The sequence below is a fragment of the Pungitius pungitius genome, chromosome 17 (assembly GCF_949316345.1).
Source record: "Pungitius pungitius chromosome 17, fPunPun2.1, whole genome shotgun sequence".
In the NCBI taxonomy this organism is placed as follows: domain Eukaryota; kingdom Metazoa; phylum Chordata; class Actinopteri; order Perciformes; family Gasterosteidae; genus Pungitius; species Pungitius pungitius.
In genome coordinates this window covers 10,516,768-10,543,549 of record NC_084916.1, presented here as the reverse complement: position 1 = coordinate 10,543,549, position 26,782 = coordinate 10,516,768, and the positions used below count along the sequence as shown (strand labels likewise).

Below are 26,782 nucleotides of genomic sequence, written 5' to 3'. Positions count from 1 at the left end.
CAAGGATGGGGGAGCAAATGGGTTCTTGAGGCAGATGGACAGAGCATCGGGGCCGCTGCATCTTGCAGGCCATCTGTTCCACCTGGCTAGAAAAACATCTACTGAGTTCGACTTCATATTGTGTAATGTGATTGGCTACATTTTGTGGTCGGTAGAGGTAGAAATACAAGTACAAAGCACTCAAAGTACAGATGAGGAAAAAAACAACTACATATTTTCAATTAAGAAAAAAAGGGTTTGTTCTTATTCTATTATATTTATTCATATTTCCATACTTTTTACATAGGTATTTGTATCAATAACATGTATCTGGAGCAGAGGGGAAATTGCGCAGGGATGGAGGAAAGGCATATCGAAGGAATGTCGTTTTCTTTTTTTTTAAATCCATTTAATTACAAGAGCATTGTTATTATTAACTCAATCATTGGTATTCACAGTCCCATTAAACAAGCTACAACAAAGATTTGCTAAAATATAGACTGACATACAAAACTAGCATTTTTTGTTTTTTTTAAACACTGGTAGATGTGTATAACTTGGGGCGGATGGGGGATAAGTGAGATGCTCGAGAACTGCATCAAGATAACGGACAGGAAGGTCTGATTCACTTATTGTGAAAGGTAGGTCTGTATGAAACACATCAATAGTGAGGTGTACAACACACACGCATACACAACATACACACTACAGTTTATACATTGTCGTCATGCTTCAACGGGACCTTGTCTCTTTTTTCAATGTCAGCATCACATTATTAGAAACAGCAACCACAAATGGGTCAAAAACTGCAGTATACTGAATACTTAAAAAAATAAAAAAAGGACACAAACAAAGTAGCTCAGCATTCTGGGGGCAACAAAAAGGAACTCTATATTATTGGAGCCACACTAAACTGTGTCAGATTTTCGACACTTTCTGGGCCACGACGTCTCTGATAGGGTGGGCAGAGCACGTGCATTTCCATCCCGGGGGTCTAGGCCTTCACAGCGAAGTTGTCTTCTCGCTAGACTTTTTTTTTTTTTTAAACATGGCGTAAACAGATTCCCTTGGAGTATATTGGGCTGGCCAACAGCGCACGGCACGGCCCGGCACAAAAACCTGGAGCGGATCCAGAGAGAAATACTGGCAGGAAACCGTGGCAGCCGGGTCAAACACAGACCTGACTGTTCCTGTTCTGTGCAATTAGTTACACTTGCTTAATCTGGTCAAATTCTTCACAATAGTTGGTAGTTTGTGGCCCAATAATGTGGATTTCTTTTTTTATTTAAATCATTAAATATCATGTAATTTTTGTATTTGTACCTCAAAAAAAGGAAGAAAAAAATAAACACAAGCAAGGAAATGGTTGTTTTTTTGATTGATAAGGCAGCAGAATAAAAGAAAACTGAAGATTTAAAAAAAAAGTATATAGGAAAAGAAAATGGTCTTTGGTGTTCTCTTATACTGAGAAATAATAGGAATAACAAAAAAAAAGAATGCAATTTCGCCAATGCCCTGTCAATGTCAAAGAGGAAACACTTCTTTGTGGTGAACTCTAAAACCGTAAGCACAAAGGATCCAGTTTAAAAAAAGAAAATTACATGACATTACTTCATCCAAAGGATTGGACGAATCCTGCACAGTGCAAATAATAAATGCCCCCAATATTGATAACAAGGAAAGACAAAAGTATTCTTTTATGGTATGAGTAGTGCAACAGTATCATGCATTAGATCACTTAACGTGGAACAACAGGGGCAGGGGGGGTCTGTATATAGACTCTGATAAGTCCAAGAACTTGATCTTAGAATATGCATATTGTTCGGAATACCTGAAAATGTCTGTTCAACACTTCATTGTTTATTCTGTGGGTCATTTTGAGAACATCTACACAATTATTATCCACTTAACACTCCGCCCTCAAAGAGCATCCATTGATTGAAGAGTAGGCTTTGGGGGGGGGGGGGGGGGGGGGGGCAGTCAAGTGATCCTCCGGGTTGTATGCTGCTGTCATAATAGCACCACGCCATCAGATAACACTGCCCTGCTACCAATATGAGGAGTCGGTGGGGATATTTGAAATAGTGTCGGCAGCCCAGTCAGAAGGACGGTTCCTCATACAGTAAGAGAATGAAGTGCTAGGGCTTGTGTTCCCATGACTGGATACTGATACACAAGGTGCTCGGTTGGAACTCAAATAGCATTTTTTCCTCAGTGGGAGGATGGTGTTTTTTGATGAATTAGTTTTGTTTTTTGTTTTTTTTTAGTAGTGACCTGCATCTGGAATAATTGAGGGGTGGGTGGCTTATGTGCGTTGGTCCTTCTGCAGAGCTGTGATGTCCAGGGGAGGAGGGGCCCGTCCGCTCCACTCCTTCAGCTGCCCGTCCTTGAAGATGAGGTTGAGGGCGGGCAGGGGGACACCAGACTCCGCTGGGGGCTGACTGAGAGGGTTCGACACGCCGCTGTCCAGGTCGGAGGGCTGCATGCCGTCCTGCCAACACAGGGCGAAGGCCACACATCAGAACACCAGGGAGAGGGGGCATATGTGGGATTGGGACAAGGATCAAATTATCTGGGACAAGATTAAATTACCGCATCAAAGTCGTATGACTCCAAAAAAAACATCCATGTTTGACCAAAATGTCATCAGATCAAAATTTATCCTTTTAGAAAGCCCCCAATTATTCTGGAGAAAACATGTTCTGTGAGGTCACAGTGACCTTTGACCTCAGATATGATTAGATATTGAATCTGTTACACAAGGAATGTCTGACTCCACATATCACCTCTATTATTTTGAGCTGTTTCCTTTATTCTTTGCTTTGTATTTTTCTCTTACATTTGCTCTTATCCTTAAACAAATCCTCAGACTGAAATAACAAACAAAACATTTAAAAATCATCAGAATTCCAGATCAACTCTTTCATGGACAATACAGTGTTTCCTCCCCAAGTTCAAATGTGTATCCTTCTCAAAATATTGTAGTGGACATTGTGTATTTTAAAACCTGATTATACCAAAATGTCATTTCATAACTTATTAAATCAGATAATATGCGTAATTGATTACATTTTACTGACTGAATTTATGTCATTCTTGACAACTCATTTTGACGCTGAAGATTGTTGCTTTATATTTTCTGCAGGTGCACTCTGGTTCCAACCAGAAAGGACAGCATGAGCAGGGTGTTTTTACCTGGAATGACTGGACGAAGCTCAACACCTTCAGCGATAGCTTTCGGCTCGAGTGCAGCAGCTCTTGAAGGCTGAAACGAGAACAAAGCTAAAGTCCAGCTCAAATATTTTGACACTTTTATCACTTTTTTTTAGTATAAAGTGAAATCCTTGAGGATACTGGGTTTAGATCGTATTGTACCTTTCGTTGCTGCACAGTTTGTGTGAGGCGATCTTTTGACACACTTTGCGGTTGAGCTCGGAGCTGAAGAGGGGCATGCCGAAGCAGAGTTCAAGGGGGACCCACTCATCTTCAGACGAAAAGGCTGAAAGAAGTAGAGAGGCGGCATGGGTGTGACAAACATTATTGTCATATTTCATCTCTCACAGTTCTAAAACATTGGATTATATTCAAAAATATTATAATTAACTCATAAAATAACCATGTAAATGGTTAGTTAATAAAACTGCTCACCATGTGTTGCCTTTAATTCAGAAAGCCTTAAAGTCAATACAGAGATGTTTTTATATAGTTTTCAATTCAATCAAGAGTTTTCCGTTTACTAATTCTCTATTCACCAAGCAAAAAAGTGAGAATTTAAGGTAACACGAGGTGAGTAATAAAGGGAGGATTCCTTCATTAATCCTAAAAGTAGACCTACGGTCCGTCTTTCCTTTGATTTCCCCGTTATTTTCGTCCGTCACAAGCTCAAATGACTCGGTGCTGCCGTGGTTGTCCAGGCCTCCACCTAGATGGGTGTCCCCTTGAAGAGCAACACATCTCAATCAGCATTAAGGCAGAGAAAGGTTGATTCCCACCGAGATCACAGGTTCAATGACTTTCTGTTAAATGCACAACTTTGGAAATCTTTTCTTATGGCATAATAAATAATCAAAGTATGTCAATTAGAAAGAAAACTGGATGTAACCATTATGTGCACAAATATAATTGTATAAAACCAACTCAGGGTTCAATTATGTCACCAACATTCAATCCGTTAATCTCATGCTAAAGGCTAATACTGTTCGATCCACATCCATTAGCAAAGGCTATCACAGTAAGGAACGCGATTATGCAGACAAACACAATAACTGAATTGCGAGCAGTCTTCATCAAATTAGCACCATCGGGACTAATTGCCATCACAGGCAAAGACCCAGCTACCAGGTGTATATATTGTCTCTGACTTGCAAACATCTGCATGTGCACATGGATAAAAACGCCGGCCCACCTCTGCACTCTGCACTGTCGCTGGCCCTGCGGCGGTGCCTGTTGTTGGCATTGAGCATGGTGATGTAGCCACACTGGTGCTCCAGGTCCACGTTCTCTTTCAGCTTCTGCAGCGCCTTGTGCACACACATGTTGGAGTAGGAGAACTCTGCACAGGAGAAAAGGAGAGACAACACAAGCAATTGGATTTAAGCTTAAAGGTTAGCACTCAAACTAATAAACCGGATCCCATATATATGGTTATTGGTATTTGTGAGATTTAAATTCACAAAAGGTGTAAATGTTTCTGATAGAAAATATATTATAGTTTTAATTTTAGGTTGCACACACACATTCATAAAAGAAGGAATTTTAGAGTATTCAAATTATTATTATGTTAAAAACCTTAAAGCCAAAAACAAGCGATGTTTAGGTCATCATCAATAAAGGAGGAGAGCTCGACAGAGAAAAACACAAATAAGTCTTGCACTTGATTACACGGATTGGATCTTAAATTGGCAAAACACTGTCACTATGTGACCTTAAAAGCTTCACCTCCAAATATTAACTCACCTCCTTTCAGATCTTCTGCATTAAAAGGAAAAGGGATGTGAACGATTTCTCCGTGGCCGTGCATTCCGTGACCCTGAGGGAAACACACAAACACACACAGTACAGTTTACATAGCCACACGGTCCTGCCAAATGTTTAATTATTGCATTACTTCTAAATTTGATCTTGATCCTGGCTTCGTTATACTATGTTTTTGTAGTCTATAAAGCCCTTTGGTTGGCATGTTTATCAAATGTGCTAGAAAATGACATTCATATTTACATTAACATTATATGATGCAATGTTTAAATTAAATCAAACCAGCATAAAAGAGGCAAAAACCATACTGTTAAAGTGAAGCCCAGTGCGTGTGTGTCTACCTGGATCAGTACAGCCGAGTGTGTGAGGGCGTCGTTGAGCATCGTCAGCACGTTGGATGAAGGCACCACTCCGGGGTCGTGACCCCAGGAGGTGATCAACAACCTGTCGTAGACCTGAACCGAGAGAAAAAAACGCATCACGGAAATGCTGCTAATTACTGAACCCATCAGAACCTGGGTGTGATGGTGTACGGCATCATGAGAGTACAACGGCTCATCACTCTGTACCGTACTGAGGGAAGTGATTACTAATGACTACAAGAAGGCTTTGCACAAAATAGTTAGTATTTTATTTGCACTTTCTCAGTCCTCCACAATGGTGATAGGATATACAAGTTTCTCAATGTATATCCATACCGTCTACTCACATAATGACAAAAAAATAAGTAAGTGAAAGAACAAATTGTACAGTGAAGTTCACCTTGAAGAAAAAATGATGTTCAAATAGAACATGAAGAATTTGCATATTATTATTTCTCCCCTGACAATTCACTTCATCAAATTCTCTTTTGTTCCCTGTCGACAATTCCCAGGATGGTTAAAAAGCACCAAGACCATCAGAAAGCCTTGGAGGGGGGAAATGCAGCTGCAGGGTTTGGTATGAATATGACAGTAATGTGCGAGGTGCTTTGTTAAGAAACGAAGGTCAACCAACTGCAATGACTTTAACCTTCGGTGCTCTGATTACCAACTGAAATGGCGAGTTCACAATTTAAAAGGGAAGGAATCAAAGACTAATGCGTTTTTTTTGTTTTTCTTTACTGCTCGTTTTTGACGGAAGTGCTTTGCTTTGTCTTAACTAGGAGTCACTGATATTCTTATACGTTTTTAAGATGCATTTATTTTTAATGTCTTTTTGAGCTACTTCGATCTTGTGTAACATGTAAAATTGAAATACATAAATCACAAAGAAATACATTTAAAAAAAAATCAAATCACATCTTTGATCACGCTCAATATTTGTACATGTAGGGCTCACAATTCTACCTCACAATTCTACCTGTGTGATTATTATTTATTAGTTTGGGCTCACCTGGAATGTGTCCGGCAGTTTGCGGAGCCTGGAGCCTTTCGAGAGCAGCAGAGAGGGCGGGCCTTGGCCGGTCACATGGTACACATATAGTTTGAACCAGATGGAGCTCACCTCAGGGATAGCTGGGCCAATGTGCTGCAGGAAGAAAGACACATGTAAACGTTTCTAAGTGTACAGGAACTGATGCTCACATTCATACATCCTCAGACGTACTTTAACATTTCATGTCATTTCTTACATGAACAAAAAATGAAAAAAAGAGACAAAGGAGAATAATTATCACCACTAAGAGGTGTATGCGTGATACACAGTCTAATGGTGCTCAAGCACCTGCCCTTTTGCCCTGAATGAGAAAAGTGCCCCCTCTGCTGGAGCCCAATCTTTTCTTCATTTGTCAATATTTAAGAATAAAATATTCTCGGTCTCTCGGTCATCAATTCCCCCCAAATGTGTTTTGATATCTGGCGGGGGATTTATGTGAGTTTGAGACATGTTCCGCATGTGAGTTAACAAAAATAAATATACATGTTGAAGATATCCTACTGTTTTATTAAAATGTATTATTATTATTTAAAATTTCATCAATAATTTTGGCAATGGTTGCCCTTTTGTTTTGGTGTGAGAACCTGCCCCCAAAAATGTCTGTGCACGTGCCTGCATCTGTCCAGTTGGTCACAGAGCAAAATGCAAAATATTTTGGGTGGCCAGTGAATTGGGACGTCTGTGACACCACAACTTACAGCCTACGTTTGTCCAAACGTGGGGTTTTCCCAACATTCGATAACACAGCACAGCGCAGGTTGTAGCAGATACACCCGATGTAGTCCTGCATTCTACTGAGAGCACCAATTATAGTTGTGGATATGTGTTGTTCTTGAGTTGGAGAAGCAGTGAAAAATATTCACTGAGTTCCACTTCACCGAGTCCCACCAGTGGGAGAACAAACAGCAGCGTGAATGGCACAACAAGAGTTTAACTTTCTTCCCCTCAGTCTCTCTGAGCTCAGCTAGAGAGCTGGAGTGTGGCCAGGCAGAATAATTACCCATGAGCCTTTCCTCCCTTTCTCTTTGTGTAGCTTTGTTGTTGGGGGCAACAGCAGGCTGAGTGCTCACGAAGCGGACACACAAATAACTCCGGGAAACAAGTGTGTACACACAGCAAGAGGGCAAACACACACACACACACACACACACATACTCGCACATGAACTGCCGAGTAAAAACACAAACTCACACCTCAAAGACATTCAACATTTGATCCAAAATTACACAGTCCCCCGTCGGCTCTCCCTCCCTCCAGGAGTGATACCTGAGGCGTACAGCTGCTGATGGGCCTGATCTCGTTGCTCAGCGGCGCCATGGAGACCAGCAGCTTGTAGTTCTTGTTGAGGACACGGCTGCAGGTGGCCTGGTCCAGACCCAGCAGGCTCTCACAGCGCAACATGTCCAAGGGGAAACCTAGTTGAGGGGGAGGAGGGAGAAAAACAGAGACAGTTACAGCTTATTTACAAAACAGGCTGGGAACAACGCCCCGATTTGCGGATAGTAGTAGAAGAGAAGTCAGCAATAGATGCTAAGCTAACTAGCTGTTTACTGAAGCCTCATCAATACACTGGAGAGATATGAGACAATTATTAATTTAAATCCCATAAGCGAAAATGTAATGGGTGGATGCATGATGTCAAGAGCATTCGCTCAAAAGGACACAGAGAAATTCTTGGATTTAATAATCACATCTTCCCTCCCAATTATAAATCAAAGGGGAAGAAGTGTCTATGTACTAATGGGGATAATAGAAAAAAAAATCAGTACAAGAGTTGAGTTTTTGCAAATGCAAAAGAACTGATTTGGAACTCTCGTTATGTTATTTGTTTTTATTAATATTATATTATTTATAATGTAATATTTGTATCATTTTGGGTTTCCTTTGGCTTCAGCCCGAGCCCTCGTGCTCGCGTCGGCGCGGCAGCTGAAGACGACTGAGGGATAATCAGAAACAAAGCTCGCTGCCAAACCAAACAAAGAGCATCTGGCGGCACAATTACATGAAAACTGTAGAGGTTTTCTTTGTTGTCATTGGAGTAATTCTCTGCTGCTTCCCCTCGAGACTGAAGCTTGACTTTAGATTGACAGGAATAAATTCAAGGGGAACTACTCACACATTGACGAGGGGCATGTGTTTGCCAAAAGCAGCCGAAACAGAAGATCTATTTCATTTGTGCTGCTCCCTTCGAGTTCCCGAAAATAATTACTTATAAATGCTTTGCTACTTATTGTCGAAGACCGCAGAACGAGTTCAAGTAGATGAATAGGGGAAATTTACTGAAGCTGTTTGCCACAATTTATCTTTTCTATTCCTGAATTTTGCCTAGTTTTAAAACATTTCTGTCTGTCACTGATCATAATGAGCCATTTGTGCTATGAATTATACACACATGCACACACGTGCAAACCTTTAACAAAGTTCGCGATGCACTTCACAGCTCTGTCCTTAAATTTAAGCCTGATTAAATATTTGCCAAATTGAAAATAGCTTTTATAACAACTATTGTTGTAACTATTGTCTACATCTGTATAACAGATTAGGTCAACTGGCAATATACCTGATAATAAGCCTTCAATGAAAACTGTATGCAGACAGCAGAAGAAATATGTGTTTCTATTTCATTAGCTTGCTATTGGGGATGAAGGCAAATCAGAACTTCCCAAATATATAAACATGTATAAGTTTAGACACCTGGATCTTGCATATATTTGCCCATTAAGGGAATGCCAAAGAGGGTGTAACTGTATAATTACCTATATTTGGCATATCAGGTCCCTGGTCCTGAGTAAGTTCTTTGTTGTAGCGCAGGAACAGGATGGTGTTCTTTAAGGTCAGAGCGTGGTCAAAGTAACGCTGGGCCTCGCCCTCAGCTGTGCTCTCCACCTGGAACCAGGAAATACGTTAAAAGTTGAGTGTATATCTGGGAGCATTCCCACATCCAACTACATCATATCTTCTATTTTCTTCATCATTTAGTATCCTTCAGTGTTTCATGACGGAGGCTTTGTCCATCGCTGGTCTCACCTTCTCCAACTCAGCCAAGAAGCTGTCCAGAGTCTCATCCGACAGCTTACCCACCTCAAACATGGTCACTGCGTGACTCTTCAGGTTCTGATAGGAGGACACGAGGAGGGAGGGATCAACATCTGCAGTGTGCACGTTGGATGAAATAATTCGGTCTCTTTTACGCCTCCTGTGCACTTTCTCATGTGCACATTCAGTCACTAACCGGAGAGAGGTTGCCCATCATGAGGAAGGCTGTGAGGGTGGAGTCAAAGAGGAAGGCAATCCTCTTTGTGGGTGCAGCTGGGATGCTCAGACTGCTTACGCTTCCTGCGTCTGCTACGGAGACACGCAACAGAATACACAAAAGAATAATGAATTTCTGCAATAACATCAACGCATGTAGGAGAACATGCTGCTTCATAACTTTGTGCATCTAGTTCACATCTGTGTGTCTGTGTGTGCGTGTCCGGCCACACGGACCTTCTTCCAGACTAGTGGTGTCTGTGTCGGTGGCTGAGGAGCCTCCCTCCATGACAGGACTCCCCTGCTCCCAGGACAGAAGCATCTTCTGGGGGTCCACGGTGCTTCTAACACAGAGGACAGAGACACAAATGAAACCAAGCGTAGTGGCTTATTCAATTCAAATTGATACAATACTTTTACTATTATTTAAAGGGGTTAGTAGGTGGACCACTGTGTTAATATTCAATAGTAAAAATGACAAATTAAGACATATTTGTGAAATAAATCAAATGTATGGGCAGCACTGGCAGCACTTCACTTTCATCCCAAGGGGTGAACGGTCGACATTGGCCTCCTTGCACATACTTGAGTCTGTTGAGAGACGGGGCATTCTTCCAGGAGGGGTGGAGCTGCTCCGCACTGATCACCGGACCTTTCTTTACAGCGAAGCCGAGACGACAGTACATGGAAACTGCATTCTGATAAAGGACAGTAAAAACACGGTGAAAAGACGTTTGAGCCATCAACCTGTAAGCCGTCACTCTCCTGGCCTGTGACTACCGAGTTGGTGAGGTTTGACGATGATAACGGGGAACGAAAGAAAAAGAGGACAGCACCACACACAGGAACATGTCAGCACATTAATTAAAAGAAGTTTATTAACGTTTCAGGATCAAATTTTGGTATGTAACTACTTTATAGACCTAGCGGGCTGATGAAAGGAAGATTAATTCTGTATCACATTTTGAGACAGAACACTTTTTTGGGAGATGTTCAGACTCTACGTTAAAAAAAAGTCAGGACTTAATGTCTGGTAACTCAAAAGAAGTTTTCAAATTGACATTTCCAACAGGATTTGCTTAATTCAAGATTTGCCTTACATTACTACACTACATGTCATTTAGCTGAAGCTTTTATCCAAAGCGACTTACATTGCATTATAAGCCATGCGTTACATTTTGCCTGGGGAGCAATTAGGGGTCAGGTGTCTGCTAGGACACTTCGACATGGCACATGGGGCAGGCGGGATTCAAACCACCAACCTTGCGGCTCCCAGCGCACCACACTACTCGATGCACCACCATCACCCGTTTATATGTATAATGTTATTCTTGCTGAACAGGCCAGCCGAGTTGAGTAGCGGGGACTTGATGGCTTTCAGCACCTCTGAGGTGCGAGCTGAGGTCAACTCTTAGCTCTCCTATTATCATATCAAAAGAAACTCAGCGAAGTGAGTCGTTACACAAGAGAGAGTTGAACTTGGGTCACAGAGGGAAAAGTTCGGCACAAAAGGAGACCTCCCAATCATCTCTGAAGTTGCAGGGTTTCTCCTCGGGGGAATCGGAGCAAACGCCGCCTGCAGCCACTTCTTTTAAGGGCCTCTATTTAGCAGCGGGAATAAAACGACTCTTCACACTAGCAGTCACACCGCTGAGAGGGAGTTTGGCTCTGTGTGCGATGGGGAACACTTGGGAAACCGGAATGGTACAACTCAACCCTCCGGTAGAGTCACGGGGCCATGATGGATCTGACCTGAAACAATGTGTGTGTGTTTGACACAGTCGGTCTCAGGTGTACTCTGCATCTGTGTGAGTGTGTATCCAGAATTAAAACAGCCAAACTGAGCAGATTATCTCCTGTGTAACATCCCTTCCTCTTTCACTTTCATCAAGCAACGTCAACTAGGATTAAACCTTATGTGGTACATCTGTATAAAACAAACGATCAGGAGTCACATGTAAGAAAGACTTATCTAAGTAAGCAAATTCAAAGAACAAAGGAAAAGTATGTTTTAATTTTAACATTTGAAAATTTGGATTTAAAACATCATTGAGGTAAAAACCAAAACAAGGCTTTTGAGTCATTTCTTTCTCCTTCTAGACTGTGCGCCTTAAAGCATACAGACTCTCAAAAGCTCTTCAAAACCACAGCGGCACTTGAGCAAATTACCTCTCTGTTTTGACAGTGTCCATTTTAGAAAGCGGGGCTACATTTCCCAGGTCCACCATTTTTCCTTTGTCTTGTGAAAAACAGCACTTTAGTCAATGGGACTTGCACATTCTGCAGCAAGTGGATACGCACCTTGACTAAGCCCAAGTCAATCTCCAACACGTTTGCCAGCTGAGAGGAACAGTGGGAGAAAAGAATAAATCGATCAATAGACACAAACACACACCACAGCAGTGCAGTTGAGAACAGTAACAACCTTTTCCAAAGCCTACCTCCGCTACGTTTGTCTGCTCATCAATGGACACAAAGATTTTGTAGAGCAGCGTTTCAAAGTAATCGCCTTGGACGCGGTTCATGACAAAGCCTTCCAGCGGGGGCACTAAAAAACACAGTGTATATATATATATATATATATATATATATATATATATGTATACAGATATAATTATATACCTGTAAATCACGCCTATGTTCCCAGGGTTGTCATTTTGTTATTTAGTTTTATTCAACGTAATCACTCTCGGAAAAATAATGGCAGAGTGTTTGAGTGCGTGCACACACACACACTCACTGTACCTGAGATGCAGCTGTCATCAGATATTGGAACATCCAGATAGATGTATCCCCGGTTGTACAAGCCTGAAGTAAAAAATAAAAGCACATGTAGTGGGAATGTGGTAGCATATTTGACACAGTATCTTAGGCTTTACCTAAATACTCAACCATTTGGATATTTGTTTGGTGGCTAGGTCTTCCCTTCATTATTCGTTAAAATTATTTATTTTTGTTCTTAACTCCTCCAAATAACAAACGTGAATCCAAACTCCAAACCGTTTGAGTAACGCTGCTGGATGAATAAACACAAAGAAACATTTTGTAGATTAACAGAATCATTGAAAAACCAAAGCCTTTTATTGATTCGACCTAAAAAACGCACTCGCAGCGCCACGCCGTCCATTTCTAGCCAAGAACGGAAACATGACTGGCCCAGTCCTTCCCGCCTCACGTCATGGAGACGAGCCAGAGCCCTCCTCGCCACTCGTTTTCGCAGTGTTCTACGATGCGACACATGGTTAGGGAGGGGGGGGGGGGGGGGGGGGGCACATTAAGCATGGGCTTACAGACGAGCACTGTGGGAGAAGAGGGGGCATTGTGTGAAGAGACAGCAGCCTCGAAATGTTGTTTAGGAGGAGAGGGCCAGCAAACGTGACTTTGAGGACCGTCTGAGCACGCACGAGGACAGGAGAGGCGGACGGAGCCAAGTGTGCGTCCTCAACGGGAGGCGGCAAAACTGCTCACTCATTTTGAGACAAAAACAAATCTCACAGTGAGGGTATTGGTATTTATCATGCGCCATATGGTCATTGTACTTCGATTGGGATTTAAATAGCTACTTGCATTCAGACCGCCCCGTGTCTCCTGTATATAATCCTATTTGTTCCCACTCAGTCAGAAGCACTCCGGTGGTCGCACATGATTGTTCTCTGATTGAGATCTAAACTGCATGGACACAAACTCGTGCTTCCTCTTTCAAATCCACACCAGCAGACTGATGAGACACTTTAAACTGCAACATCAATATCAGCCACTATGCTCACACTTGAGCTGTCAAAGTAGTTTTCAAAGGACACCATACATTTATGGATTCCGGATGCAGAGATATAGATTTTTTTTTACTATTTTAAGAAACAGTTACGTTTTGAAAAGTAGTTCTTGGTATGCAGACAAATATAAAATGAATTTTTATTATAGTGTTGACTAGAAACCATTGTTTCTAATTCAATTCAGGCTTCAAATAGGAACACGATATGTGAGAGATACTCACTTAGGACCACATTGTACTCCGTGGATCCAGTCAGCTGAGGACCAGAGTCTATCATCTTATCAATGGCTTTCTTCTCTGCTGGAGAACAGATCTGTGATTACAAAACAACAAGCACACAATATTAAAGCACACCTGTAGTACACATGCGCCTTTGTTTGTCCACTCCAGTGAAAAATCCACTCCAGTGAACAAGGGTGGTAGGGCAGTCCCTAAGAGGAGGATTACATTTTCATATGACAACTGTGGATTCTTTGTATTCTGGTAGAAAGGAAAATAACTTTTGCGAACTTTGCAGGTAGGTTTTCATCAGTCATGTGACATATCCACACGCAGAGCAGGGGCTCATGAGATTAATGGTGGGAGCTTGGTGGGTAACAAGTATGAATTCCAAACGACGGCTCAGTGTAAAAGAAACAAAACACACTTCTTCTTCTTCTTCTAACACTTAACCACTAAATTTCATTCTTATGATCGTGCAATGTAGCCCCTGTGTAAGAAATGAATGATCTTAATATCAAAAAAATCTAAATGTTGTCATCTCCCCCTACCCCCCTAAACATCACAGTGACACACAGCTACCATCAAATTAAACTGACACATGAAAAAAAAAATAAGCGATCCTCTTATGTCACCCTGATATCGTCCTCGGTGATGTAGCCCGTCTGTGCCGTCCACCACGGCTCCACGGAGATTTCCACTGGTTTGGCCGGGAGCAGGTCCCGCGCCGATTTCCTGCGGAAGAATTTCTGACAAAGGAGACGGAGAGTGGAGAGAGATCTAATAAACATGGCTATCTATGATAAACATTGTATATTATGAAGAGTGGGGGTAATTTATTGACAACAAACACAGAAAATGTAACTGTTAAGAGGGTGAATAGTGAGAATTCACATGTGGTTTGTTGTTGACCACCCCATATGGGTATTGTAAAAAACGTGCTAAAACAAACTACATCGATCTATGAAGTGTTGTTCTATAAATGCTCATCTAGATTAGAAACATGTCTTACTTTGGAAGACCTGCACTGGTTCATTAGGTCAATGTACTGGTTTCGCCCGATGCCAAGCAGCCGCAGACCTGTGGGATAAAGAGAAATTTGGCAATCCGATAAAACTCAATCGTGACTCAGAAACTGGCCATAAACATGTAGTAGCTGTACATTAAATAAGGCAAACACAGCTGGCTGCAGTGCAATTCTCTAAAATCCATTCCATTACAGGCTCTGATGCTTTACAATTACAACAGAGAATTACAGCAAGAAGTTTGAGAAGTACCACTTGTATTTCTAACTGCCTGATGGAGAGGAACTTTGGAAAGAGACAGAGCTTGACGAGTGGCAACAGTGACTCGTCCAAACCGTACACAGGATGTCAACAAATACTCACACACACACACTTTCTCTGAAATCAATCAACACAACCACACACAAAACATCTTCTCATCCAGTTGCCAAGCTTGAAGGCGGTATTTCTAAAGATAATAAGAGCGATCGTGTATCCACGCATTTGTATCTGTAACTAAAAATAGACGTGTAGTCAGGCTCATAAAGCAGGTTGTATAGCTTGTATAGTGGGGCAAAAGCAAATTTTGGTTCTAAATCTCCTCCTCTGGCCTATGATTCTGAGCCCAGAATGCGCTGGGACAGACGCCAATGCAAACAGGGTCCAGTCAGGGAGGTTCGCATTTTGGACAGCGGAATCCGACACACATACCCCGTTTGTTTCACCAAGACACACACACAAAAATCTCTCTCTCTATCTATCTTTGCCTCTCCATCCACCCACTTCCGCCTGACACACTTCTAAAGCTCCTCCAGGGAGATTAGAGGAGAGAAGCCCCCGGCAGCACGGCTCCAAAGGGCCGACTGGCAGCCTTCTGTCTCCACAGCGGGAAGGTCCTGCAGCGTCAGGAGTGAGTCACGAACGCAAACAGGAAAGAAACGTTCCTAAAACTGATAGTGCCGTGTTCCAATGGCTTGTTTGGTCCTTAGTCCAAAATACACAAGGCACAGAAAAAGAGAATTCTATTATTCTACAAATAAGAAGCTTGAGCAAATACAAGTTTTTGCATTGTTAACAACGAAATACGTTTGACAATTTAGCAAAATAACTAAATGCATTTCAATCGAACAATTAAATCATTCCACGTTAGTCTTACTATAAATCATGTATTCACTTTGACTAATCTCGCACCTTGTACAGAGACAACCCTTCAGAAACACAGAGAGGAAAGGAGTGGGGAATATACAAAGAACCCCAGTTAAGTCATTTCAACAGTGTGGCTGATAAGGGGTGGAATTGTGAAAAGGGCAGAACGAAAAACTCACAGTCAGCGGCAGTGAAATTGGGCAAGGAGTCATAACTCTTCTCACTGTTCATGATATCCTGCAAGTGAAAAAAAGAGAAAGTAGATAGGAGAAAAGAAGAATTAAACTAATTTTCTCCTTTCCGTGTCCCTCTGCCTCTGATTAATAAGCGCATTAGCAGATCTGGCCGAGCGTGCTAATTTTTACACCCCATTTTCATTACGTGCTTAAGACGGATTATTAAAGTATGACATAACCTTCAGCAATTCACTGGTCCCAATTGAAGCTTAGTCAAGTTTAGTTTAGCATGCATAGGAAATAGGGAGAGTCATTTTAAAGCAGAAGCTGAAAACGTTGGTCTTTATCCATGTGTCTTAGTCATAAGAAAGAGCACTGGGCATTTTAGTCACAAGCCGAACAGGAAATACACCCCTGAGGCCATTATGCAAATAAATTACACAATACATACGACGATTATTAGCTGCAAGTGTACCATAACAGCACTAACTAAATTAACTGGTGCATTACTTTGCACAATCCCAAACAGCAGAGATTTTCTCTGGGGGGCGTTTGTCCCGCGATCAGTCCTCCGTGTTCCTGATGCTTCACCAGACAGTGACTGACACCTAGTGCCTGACTGGTGCCAAGTCCATCCACACGGGAAATATATTACACCATGTGACACCATTTTTAACATGCAATTGATTTGAAATGCAGCACTCAAGAATACAAGCCAATGATAAAGGTTTCTCCTCTTTATGTACTGACGATACAATAAAGGTGTTTCTGCACAAAAGAATGCCTTTATTGTAAATCTATTAAGGAGAATACAATAATGTTTTATGATTCCAAGTAAAGCGCACACATGGAAGCAGGGTGTTGTTAAATTCTCAGATCCTTCTTGTTATTATTAAACCTTGATTTAGGTTTGGTCTGAAACTGTCATTACAGCATGAATTCCAAAAAGAAAGAAAAAATACATGGTTCAATTTTTTAAAAACACTGCACGTTCCCAAACCAATGAAAGAATCTTATCTGCAGCACAGTAATGAGCTTACCTCCATGATTCCTATGTAATATGAGAAAGGAGTGATCCGCAGCCCTTTGACCATGATGTCAGACAGGTGGTAGGGGTACAGCATCAGATGGTCCCGGCTGTACTTCAGGAGCTCCTCATAATACTTGCGTTCATCCTTCCTCACGTGGCGCACTGCTCATAAAACACACACACACACAACCGGTCACAGCCAGAGCAAGTGTTCCTACTGAAATATCTACACGCAATCAATGAAACAAGTAAAAACCAATGAAGTGTAACAAATACGATGTATTATTTTTTAGCAGCACTGTTGTATCAGTATGCATTTTGTTTTCGCCATATGTACCTGATTTAACTAGTACATTTTGATGTGACATATTCTTGAGGCTTTTAATGCAATGAGGATTTATTTATTTGCTCTTTGTTTACCAACGATGTGTCAGTACAAGGAGTACAAGACTTGTGAGGACAAAAGTAACTCACCTAGGTTATTGCGGAATCGCAGCTGGTTGCGGATGCTGTACAGCAGCACCTGCTTCTCATACTCGCGCTGTGAGTTCCCCAAACTCTGCAGGACGAAATGACACACAAGACAGAGGCGATGGTCGTGACTGTGTCAACCTGCCAGGCGGCAAAGACAAAGCTCAACTAAAATGAACATTCTTTTACATTCGTTCATTTATTAACCGCAGGCCACCGACTTTGACTTTAGGGCCATGTCGACCTTTGACCTCTAGAACTTATATCCACACAGTGAGGAATAGTGGCTTTAAATTGTAGCTAAAGCAAACCCTCAAAAGAAGACCTGGGAAACTTGGTGCCTTACCACGATTTAAAGTGACAAGAGCACAAACCCGTTAACACACACGCCCGCCGTGACGTCTTGGGTTACCAGGCCATCCGGGCAGTGTCCCAATATGCCTGCTAAGTGCCCTGACAAAAGAAGCATTCTTCCCTCTCCTCCACGTGACCTCGACAGGCTGCCGTAACGCCACAACGTAGCGTTGTATGCAGGATGAGGCATTAACGCACTCAAACAATCAGCGCAATCTGACAAAACCAAAATGCAACCCACGCGCTGCAGGCATGTGACTCTACATAACGGACAAAACAGTCATGTGACGCGGCGAAGCGTCCACGGCTGGAATGTAAAGATGGGGCCAGCTGTGGCTCCGGATGAATGTGCCCCCCCTCTTTTTCTTCCCTTCCCTCCCACCCTCCTGCAGGGGAGGTTGGCGAGTCGTGCGACACTGACAGCTGCTTGAAGGAAGGAGCGCCCCGCGGCGACATTGACATGTTCGCCGCCCGGCGCCCTGCGGGGACATTCCGGCTCGGTACCTGCTTGACGTTGGCTGGAAGCTTGGTCCACGGGTAATTCTGCCTGATGTGGAATTCAACGTCCGTGTTCATCGCTAGCTAGCTAGCTGGCTAAATGCAGAATCCCTCCAGACGATCACAAACGGGCAAGTCCACGGTGACTGTATCCCCCCCTGCCCCTCCGACACCCAGTAACCGATCGAAGCGGCCCCTGACCCGAGGAGGAGGTATCCGGTGGTTATTTTCCTTGACAATAAACGGTCACTTCCTTGTTGTATTTTCGAACAAGCCGTTCGTCACGCTCGTGGCAACAATCGTCACTTCCGGTTGAGGCGTGACTGGATGTGAATGGAGCTCGGGGGGAGAGAGGTGACAAATGAGGGGTGATGGAGTCATCGAAGCTGATTAGTGTCCCGTGAAGCAGTCGTTCACCTCACACACTTGGCTCAAGGAACCACGCGCACTCTAAACCCTAGCGTCAACAATGCGGCGGCCTCTCAGTGGGCGACTTTATCACTGCAGCGTGTGTCTACCAAGCACATCCGATCCTGAAGATGGACATGTTTAAAACAGATGATGAATACATTTCTTTAATTTTAAATAAAGCCCGCCGAACTTCCTCAAACAGCAGGTCATTGTTGTTTTATTAAGTATTATTCAAGAGCAGTTAATTGTGTATTTGTTGGGGTCTATTTTCAGGCACGGATTAATACACATTTGCACTGTGAGTATTTACAGCAGGGGAACGGTGTATGTGGCTCAATGTCTCATCGGGGTGGTTTTAATAGTATGACACAGTGGATGTCAATAACCGCATAGGGTATATTATGGTGGCTGTCAATAAATATATATTTAATATATATATATATATATATATATTAAATATATGAATGGTGCCGATTAATGCTCTGAACCATGCCATACATTGTGCCTTCATAAAGCCACATAACAACTCCAGGGTCTAAATCAAAATAATCTTTTTAAACGTTAATTTTCTGCAGAATTTGAGTGATAATGGTTACAAAATATAATCAGAAAACATATCTCTGACATTTATTTATGGGTTTTTCATTTGGCTTTTAATGGATTCCACCAAATTTTTTATTTTAAAAATTGCACAAAATCAAGATTAACAGCTATACACTTTCAATATGCTCCATCAGGAGAGTTAAGTAAATGTCTCCCACGTCATTATTAGACATTCTGCAGCAGAACTACTGAAGGATGAAAGGGAGATTTTATGCCAGGAATAAGAAACAAACGTGAAAAAGTGTATTCTTCCTCTGGCGCCTCATTCTGCATTTATACAGTAACTGGTCTTTGTTGGATTTTTAGCTTTGCCCCTGAAGGATTCTGTTGTACCCACCATGACCTATAAGCATGAAGCTGTCACTTGGTCACCAGTAACATGAGATTTCCCTGTGTCCACCAAAGCTGCGGGTGCTCGCATATCATGATGTCTGACTTGCTGACAGCTCACTTTCTTGCAGCTTTGTTATTTAATCTGACCACATGTAACTCCAGTTCATTGACGTATGCCGCTAAGAAAATATGACAATATTTCATCTCACTACCTCACGAGATAAAGTTAAATGGGTGCTTAAGATAAGGCCCTTGTGCTGCTTGTTCTCATTAAAACATTTGGTAAGAAGGAAGAGGTAACAGAGTTATCTCCAGTTGTGCATGAACTAATGCAGAGAAACAGCAACACATCTTGATGCAAACTAAGCCCAATTCTTACAGCTGTTTCTCCTGATCAAGTTTGCCCATCAGCACTGCACTATATTTACCATCATCCTATGTTACCCAAATGAGGGAGGGGGGAAGACTTAAGCAGCATAGAAAGATGGACAAGGGTATCTTTGGGAGACTTTGATTAAACACCTGCTTGGGTGGGCTTGATGGCTGAGTCAGGACCCCCCTCCCGCCCCATCCCCGCCCCCTCCCGGTTATTGTAAAGTGTCTCTCCACTGCATTCAATCGAGCTATTAAGCCAGCAGCTGGGTACCGAACAACTCTGTGTCACATGAGGGGGCTGGCTCCAGTCACGGTGGCCCCGGATACTATTCTTAGCTGGAGGAATGTACACAGTGGCCTCATGGCGAGCTCCACAGCGCCTAACTGGAAAGCCTTGTCGTTTCTCTGTGTCATGTTCCCCTTTTCTCCCTGACTACGCTATTCACTCTCCCTCTGGATAATGTTTTGGCCTTCTTTTGTTTGGGACTGATACTTTTAACACTAGACCGAGCAGACATTTTGGATATTATTGGTTGTCTGAGAGCAGAAGGTAAGAATTCACTCAATCACAGATGTTGCCGATAAACTGCCGAAAATGTTTCTCTCAAACTCATCAGTTTGACTCAAATATGATATTCAAATGCTTCAACTGAATCCTTTTGTTACTGAGTTTGATCATGAATGCTGTGATACAAGTTTAGAGAAGGCAAACAAAGCTATATTATATACATGTATGAATTGTATATATATATATATATTGATGACGGATAATCCCAAAGGAATTAAATGTAATTCATATATAAGTGGGCAAGTTTTAATTTTTGATACAATTCAAAATAAGGAGTTCTTGTTATTACAAGCAGTCCAATATCCAGGTAAAACTATTTCAGACAGGCTGGGCTCAGTAAGTGGGAGTAAACAAGAAGTTGTCGCTAGGTGTGGTTAATGCTAATAGTCCCATGACATTCTCTGTTTAAACAGTAGGCTCATCCCAAACCCTCCAACCCGAGAGAGATAACTAGATAACAGATATCAGCAACTGCAATTGAGCAAAAAGATGTATTTGGGGCGGATAGGCAGACAAACAGATGGTCCGTTAACACAGCTCTGCTAATGTGAGCGTTGATGGGCTGCTTGATAGCGGAGATGTGGCCTAATGCTACATGGATGCATCAAGATTATTCAGAGGGGTAAAAATAGCAATCTGTGAGTCACATTAAAGACAGCTGCTCAACAGGGGTTTCAAGAGTTTGGAAGCGGGGTGATAAATTAAATGGTTTGCTGTCACTTGCATTCTCTGTCAAAGGGTTGAAGTCGAAAGACAAATAAAAAAGACAAATAATAATGCTGTGGGTGCTACATTCATTGAAAGCTGAAGAGTTACCATGTCAACCTCAAGAAGTCAATTTGAAGGGTCACGATATAACCTCCAATGACTCCACAACATGTTATGACATTTTCATTTGTAATGGTAGTGCTCACCCATGTTGTTATCAACCATCTCTTTCCAAGCAACAATAGAAGTACAACACTCTGATCATTGATTCTCTCCGTTTCTTCTCCACAGAATGGCCTTAATACCACGGGAGGTTTTCTCTTTCAAAGACACAGAACTTTCCTCCCACCTACTTGTCCAGCTCAATATCCTCCGGCAGGAGCGTATCCTGACGGACGTCCTGCTCTGCACGGAGCACCAGGAGATCCCATGCCACAGGAACGTCCTGGTGTCCAGCAGCCCATACTTCCGGGCGATGTTCTGCAGCAACTTTCTGGAGAGCAGTCAGGCCCGAGTGAACCTCAAGGGAATCTCTTCAAATGTCCTCGTTGGCATCATGGACTATGTCTACACAGGCTGCATCACTATCACCATGGAGATTGTGCTGCCGCTCATGCAGGCAGCCTCCATGCTTCACTACGGAAATCTCTTCGAGGCCTGTTCTATGTTCCTCCAGGAGCAGCTGAGTCCAGAAAACTGCCTGAGCATGATACGACTCTCTGAGATCCTTCACTGTGAGAGTTTGAGGGAGAGGGCAAAGGAGATGGCTGTCAGGTGTTTCTCTGACGTAGCCGCCACCGAGGACTTCTGTGAGCTGTCTCTTCCCGAGCTCATGTGTTACCTTGAAGATGACCGACTTTGTGCTGAGGAGGAGCAAGTGTTTGAGACCCTCCTGGCGTGGATCCACCACGACCCTTTCTCACGGCGTGGTGCCATCCATGATCTCTTCAAGAAAGTCCGTCTTCGCTACATCCATCCGACTTACCTCTTCCAGTTCATTGCCAACGACCCACTGGTGCAGTCCTCCACCCTATGCACCGAGATCATCGAGTCAGTGCGACGCCTCATGCTGACAGTCAGCACCAAGTGTAGCCGAGAACTTAAGCCGCTTTGGACCACACCGCGGCGTTACACCTGCAGCGAAACACTGGTGGTTGTTGGAGGACGCAAAAACAATGAACAGACCTCCAGAGAGGCCTTATTATATGATGAAAGGACTCATCGCTGGCAGTGGTTGGCCAAGCTCCCTCTGCGCCTCTACAAAGCTGCATATGTGTGCATTCACAGCATCCTCTATGTGGTCGGCGGGCTCAGCCTGTGCATGACATCGGGCGACAGCTCGGTCAGCGCCACAGTTTACACACTCTCCCTGAAGACCAACCAGTGGCGGACTGCGGAGCCTATGCTGGAGCCAAGATATGCCCACCAAAGTGTGTCCTATCTGCACTTTATTTTTGTGTTGGGAGGCATTGGCGTTGACAAGAAGATCTCTCAGTCTGTTGAGCGATACAACAGTATGTTTAATCAATGGGAGGCCATGGCGGCGATGCCCACAGCGGTGCTGCATCCAGCTGTTGCTGCCAGTGATCAGAGGATCTACGTTTTCGGAGGGGAGGACGCAATGCAGAATCCAGTCAGGCTGATTCAGGTAGAGTCGGACCCCCTGCACTGTTGCCACGCACATTGAGACACGGCCTGGAACTAAATTCATCGTCATTGTCAACAGATAGTTGATAGTCAAAGCGATGATGCATATCACACAAGCAGACAAAACAAATTTGACGATACAAGACAACGTTTGCCTTTTCGTTGTGTGTCAACAGGTCTATCACATCGCTCGTGACTTGTGGTCCAGCCTAGAAACCAGGACGGTGAAAAACGTGTGTGCTCCTGCTGCTGTCATCGAAGACAAGATTTACATCATAGGAGGTGAGCGCAATGAATGGTTGCCCCACTACATCATAAATGTTGGCATTTTTACGGTCGGTGGATTATTGAAGGATTTAAAAGGCGTTGTCTTTTTTTACATGTTGCTTTTTCCTGGAGATTCTTCTTAGGTATTTTTATCCTATTTAATAGCGTTTGGCACTTTATTAAACCATTCTCAAACAGGTCTAAACACTGCATTTGTTTTTGCTCTAGCAGCAGGGCGATAATAATAAAAAGATCACTTTTCCTAGTACAACAGTGGAGCCAGTGGAGCTCCACAGCACAGATGAATAAACTAAATCAAACATTGGATACACGTCACCGTTACTTTAGGTCTTCTCTTTGGATTTGTTGGTTGTCAGACGAATTGTACGTGTAATCAATAAAAAATCGAATTCCCAGGATACACCCGGCGAATGATTGCCTACGACACCAAAGCCAACAAATTTGTCAAGTGTGAGAACCTAACGGAGCGGCGGATGCATCACAGCGCCACGGTGATCAACAACAAGCTCTTTGTCACCGGCGGACGGATCCTCAACGGCCACGATGTCATCGAGGACTCCGACTGCTTCGAGTGTTACGACCCCAAGGCAGACGTTTGGACCTCCAAAGGATCTTTACCGTACAAGCTATTCGACCACGGCTCCCTACCGCTAGTCTGCGTTTCCAACAGACGCAACCCACCCTGACCCCCCCCCTATCCAAACTGCCACTTGGGCAAATGTTTCGCAGCATTTTCTTCACTCTTTGCCATGAGTTATTGTCATAAAGCACTCAGACTGCTTCGAGTGTTGAGTCTCCAAGACGGACGTTTGGACCTCGAAGTGCAACTGGGCAGCATGTTAGGCCAGTCTGACTTCCATGTGAAGGGAAGCTCAGCTGATGGGCAGAAGTGTCATCCCCACGGCACCTGGGGTAGGAGTGAAGTTATGGACCCATGAGATGACCAGAGGCAGACGTGCTTACACAACAAACAGCTGTCCAGACACATACCTAATCCAAAAACCTCTTTCCACAGATGGTAACTAAACGTGTTAATCCTTAAACTATTGGATATTTATACACAGCGTATCACTGCCTACCAGCTGCTGGTGATTTCCCTTTAATAATTTAATACATTTTAAATACATGTATAATATGTCTGGTGGATTGTTGACTTAAAAAAAAACGGAAAATTACTGATCAGACAACTAATATAATTTGCTCTTCAGAGAAAATACATTCCTCTTTTACCCATATGTTTATATTGGAGTGCACTAGCTGAAAAGTGATGAATTGTGACAGAATACAGACAAGCTGCTAATGCACTACTAGTTTATTTGCTCAAGCGTCAATCAGAACCCAATTTTACAATAACATATTTTTTCTGGGCCAACGTCATGACTTCATGAATTGTTCCTGCAACCCCCAATGGAGCATGCTCCATACTGTCTCATGGAAGTTTTCACTGGCAACATATGTAGTGTATGTCATAATAAATAGAACAAAACAATGTTTTAGACTTGCCAAAGCACTGTAATTATTTTAGTATTTCAGTGGCCTTTCACTTCACACTTGTTAGATAAATAAATGGTTTCACAGAAACCTCTGTTGGTATGAGGACATGCTGCTTTTAAGCGGGGATGCAGTGGCCTGCTAAGGGGGGATTTCAGTGTTTGCGGCCTGTACAACAGACTTATGTTCACATGTAGCCGGCAGGAGGTTTCTCACAAACACTATTGTGTGATTTGCAATGAACCTTCTGTTCATCTGAGAACAAAAACTGTAATGTACCAGAGGATGTTAGACGATGAGACTGTGGAGCCTTTTACTCTTTTACTGTTACTTCTGTCCTGGCTTTGTAACCCTCTTGACCCTCACGGAGCATACGCTCATTGCCGTGGTCCAGCTCCAGCCACTGGTAACAGTTGCCATGGCAACTCTGGTATTACCCTATTTGATCATCTACAGCATGCCTCCACGTCTCGAAGACTGCATCACTGATCAAGTTTTCTTGAACAATGTAGTACTTTTCTTTTTTTAATGTTTTATTTCCTACTGGACTATATGCTTGTAATTGGAATATTGATTTACCTGTTCCTCTATGAAGGAACACTGTTATTTGTACCTATTTATGTGGTGATACTGCAAAGATCATTTCTAATTTATTACTTTGGCTTTCCCGGCACAAGACAGTAAATCTGTTTTTGAAAAGCGGTACAAACGTTGTTATTGTTGAACTAAGCCATCTTTAGGTGAACTTGGTACAGAAATAAATGGTTTTCAATCTGCCTGTGGAATGACTGAGTCATGTTTACATACTCGTCCTCAAGGGAACATTGTGGACACGGAAATGAAACGTACTCGCTGGCTAACAGTTGACACAGTTCTTCTCCATTCTTCAGTTAACACAGTTGGAACAAATACATTGCATTATGTTTCACTTTGGCAATATTTATTAGAAACTGTAATAGAATATTAAACAAAATGCACTGCTTTCTGTTACGTTATTATGTACAACCTCTTGACTCTTTATGCCTCATCATAAAGAGAGTCAGGACGAGTTTAACATTCAGGCTGAATATCGCCTTACCAGTTTCCCCCCCTGAGAGGTTCACTGTTTGCATGGTGTGGCCTGCTTGTATGCAGCCCACAGGTGAAGCCAACCCTCAGGGACACAGATGCCGGATCAGATTTCACTTACATTTTAATCCCTGCCCATTAGTGAGGAAACACAGGAGCTTGCTCAGGACCAGCCATCTAAAGGGAATAGTAGTAGACTCCACTTTAGCAAGTCCAGACTGTCACGGCGTTAATTGGCTCCTTGTTAGCCCGGCCAATCTAAATGCCCCACAATACCCTTCTTTGTACGCGTTTGCGTGTGGAGGTGATGTTGGATCCCTAAACTAATAATTGTTATGAAGACGCAACAACTATCCAAAGTGATATATAACAACCAGCAGGATGTCAAAACAATCTTAAACTTTACAGCTTAAAAGAGCTTGTGATGGTTGGGAGTAACTTGCCATCAGCTGAGTCAGATGTCACATGCTTAACTGAGTTAGCCAGAGCAGCATTTCAGAACAACACCCAGTGAAACTTTTTATTGAGCCGCTTCCAAATGCGCAGCCTATTCAGTCTGTTTATTGACTGTGTGTTCGCTTGCTGTCCATAGAAACCACCGTGTGAGGGTCACCCTTCAGGCAGGTTATTTTAAGTGTCTGTTACTAACCCATCAAGGGATAGCATTTCATTTGAAGCCCATTTGTTGTTGTGTGTGTGTGTGTGTGTGTGTGTGTGTGTGTGTGTGTGTGTGTGTGTGTGTGTGTGTGTGTGTGTGTGTGTGTGTGTGTGTGTGTGTGTTTGCAAACGCAGATGACAATAGTGGTCAGAAGAACTGTTTGCATGTATAGGAGCAGCACGCTATTTTTGAAAAGCATCTAGGTAATGAAATAGTACATTTACATGCTCTTTCTTTCCAGCTTAATCAGAATATCCACTATATTGTTTACTATTGTGTATCCAGAGGGGAAAATAAATTAATGTAAACCATAACCTGAAATCATCAGTAACATCCAATTA

At 42.8% G+C, this 26,782-nt stretch overlaps 2 protein-coding genes across 3 annotated transcripts; one reads left to right on the top strand and one right to left on the bottom strand.

The window, feature by feature from the left end:
• Nucleotides 1-236: 236 nt before the first annotated feature.
• On the bottom strand, nt 237-18,553 carry fam91a1 (family with sequence similarity 91 member A1). 2 transcript variants are annotated; one of them, XM_037474328.2, is made up of 24 exons: nt 18,298-18,553; nt 17,443-17,527; nt 16,979-17,130; nt 15,942-15,999; nt 14,625-14,692; nt 14,248-14,361; nt 13,616-13,706; nt 12,367-12,429; nt 12,063-12,169; nt 11,923-11,961; nt 10,207-10,319; nt 9,859-9,965; nt 9,602-9,714; nt 9,397-9,483; nt 9,126-9,255; nt 7,636-7,784; nt 6,328-6,462; nt 5,295-5,408; nt 4,936-5,008; nt 4,385-4,531; nt 3,815-3,916; nt 3,355-3,478; nt 3,175-3,244; nt 237-2,470 (listed from the first exon to the last, which is right to left on the bottom strand). In XM_037474328.2, exons 1-24 carry the CDS (start codon nt 18,367-18,369, stop codon nt 2,285-2,287), a joined length of 2,499 nt encoding a protein of 832 aa, XP_037330225.2. In that variant the 5' UTR covers nt 18,370-18,553; the 3' UTR covers nt 237-2,284. The 2 variants fall into 2 exon arrangements, with proteins under 2 accessions (XP_037330225.2, XP_037330226.2); XM_037474329.2 differs by having other exon boundaries at nt 9,602-9,711.
• A 1,744-nt stretch (nt 18,554-20,297) lies between these two features.
• klhl38a (kelch-like family member 38a) lies at nt 20,298-25,677 on the top strand. The gene is made up of 4 exons (XM_037473591.2): nt 20,298-20,563; nt 21,581-22,937; nt 23,113-23,218; nt 23,621-25,677. Exons 2-4 carry the CDS (start codon nt 21,582-21,584, stop codon nt 23,908-23,910), a joined length of 1,752 nt encoding a protein of 583 aa, XP_037329488.2. The 5' UTR covers nt 20,298-20,563; nt 21,581; the 3' UTR covers nt 23,911-25,677.
• Nucleotides 25,678-26,782: the final 1,105 nt, after the last annotated feature.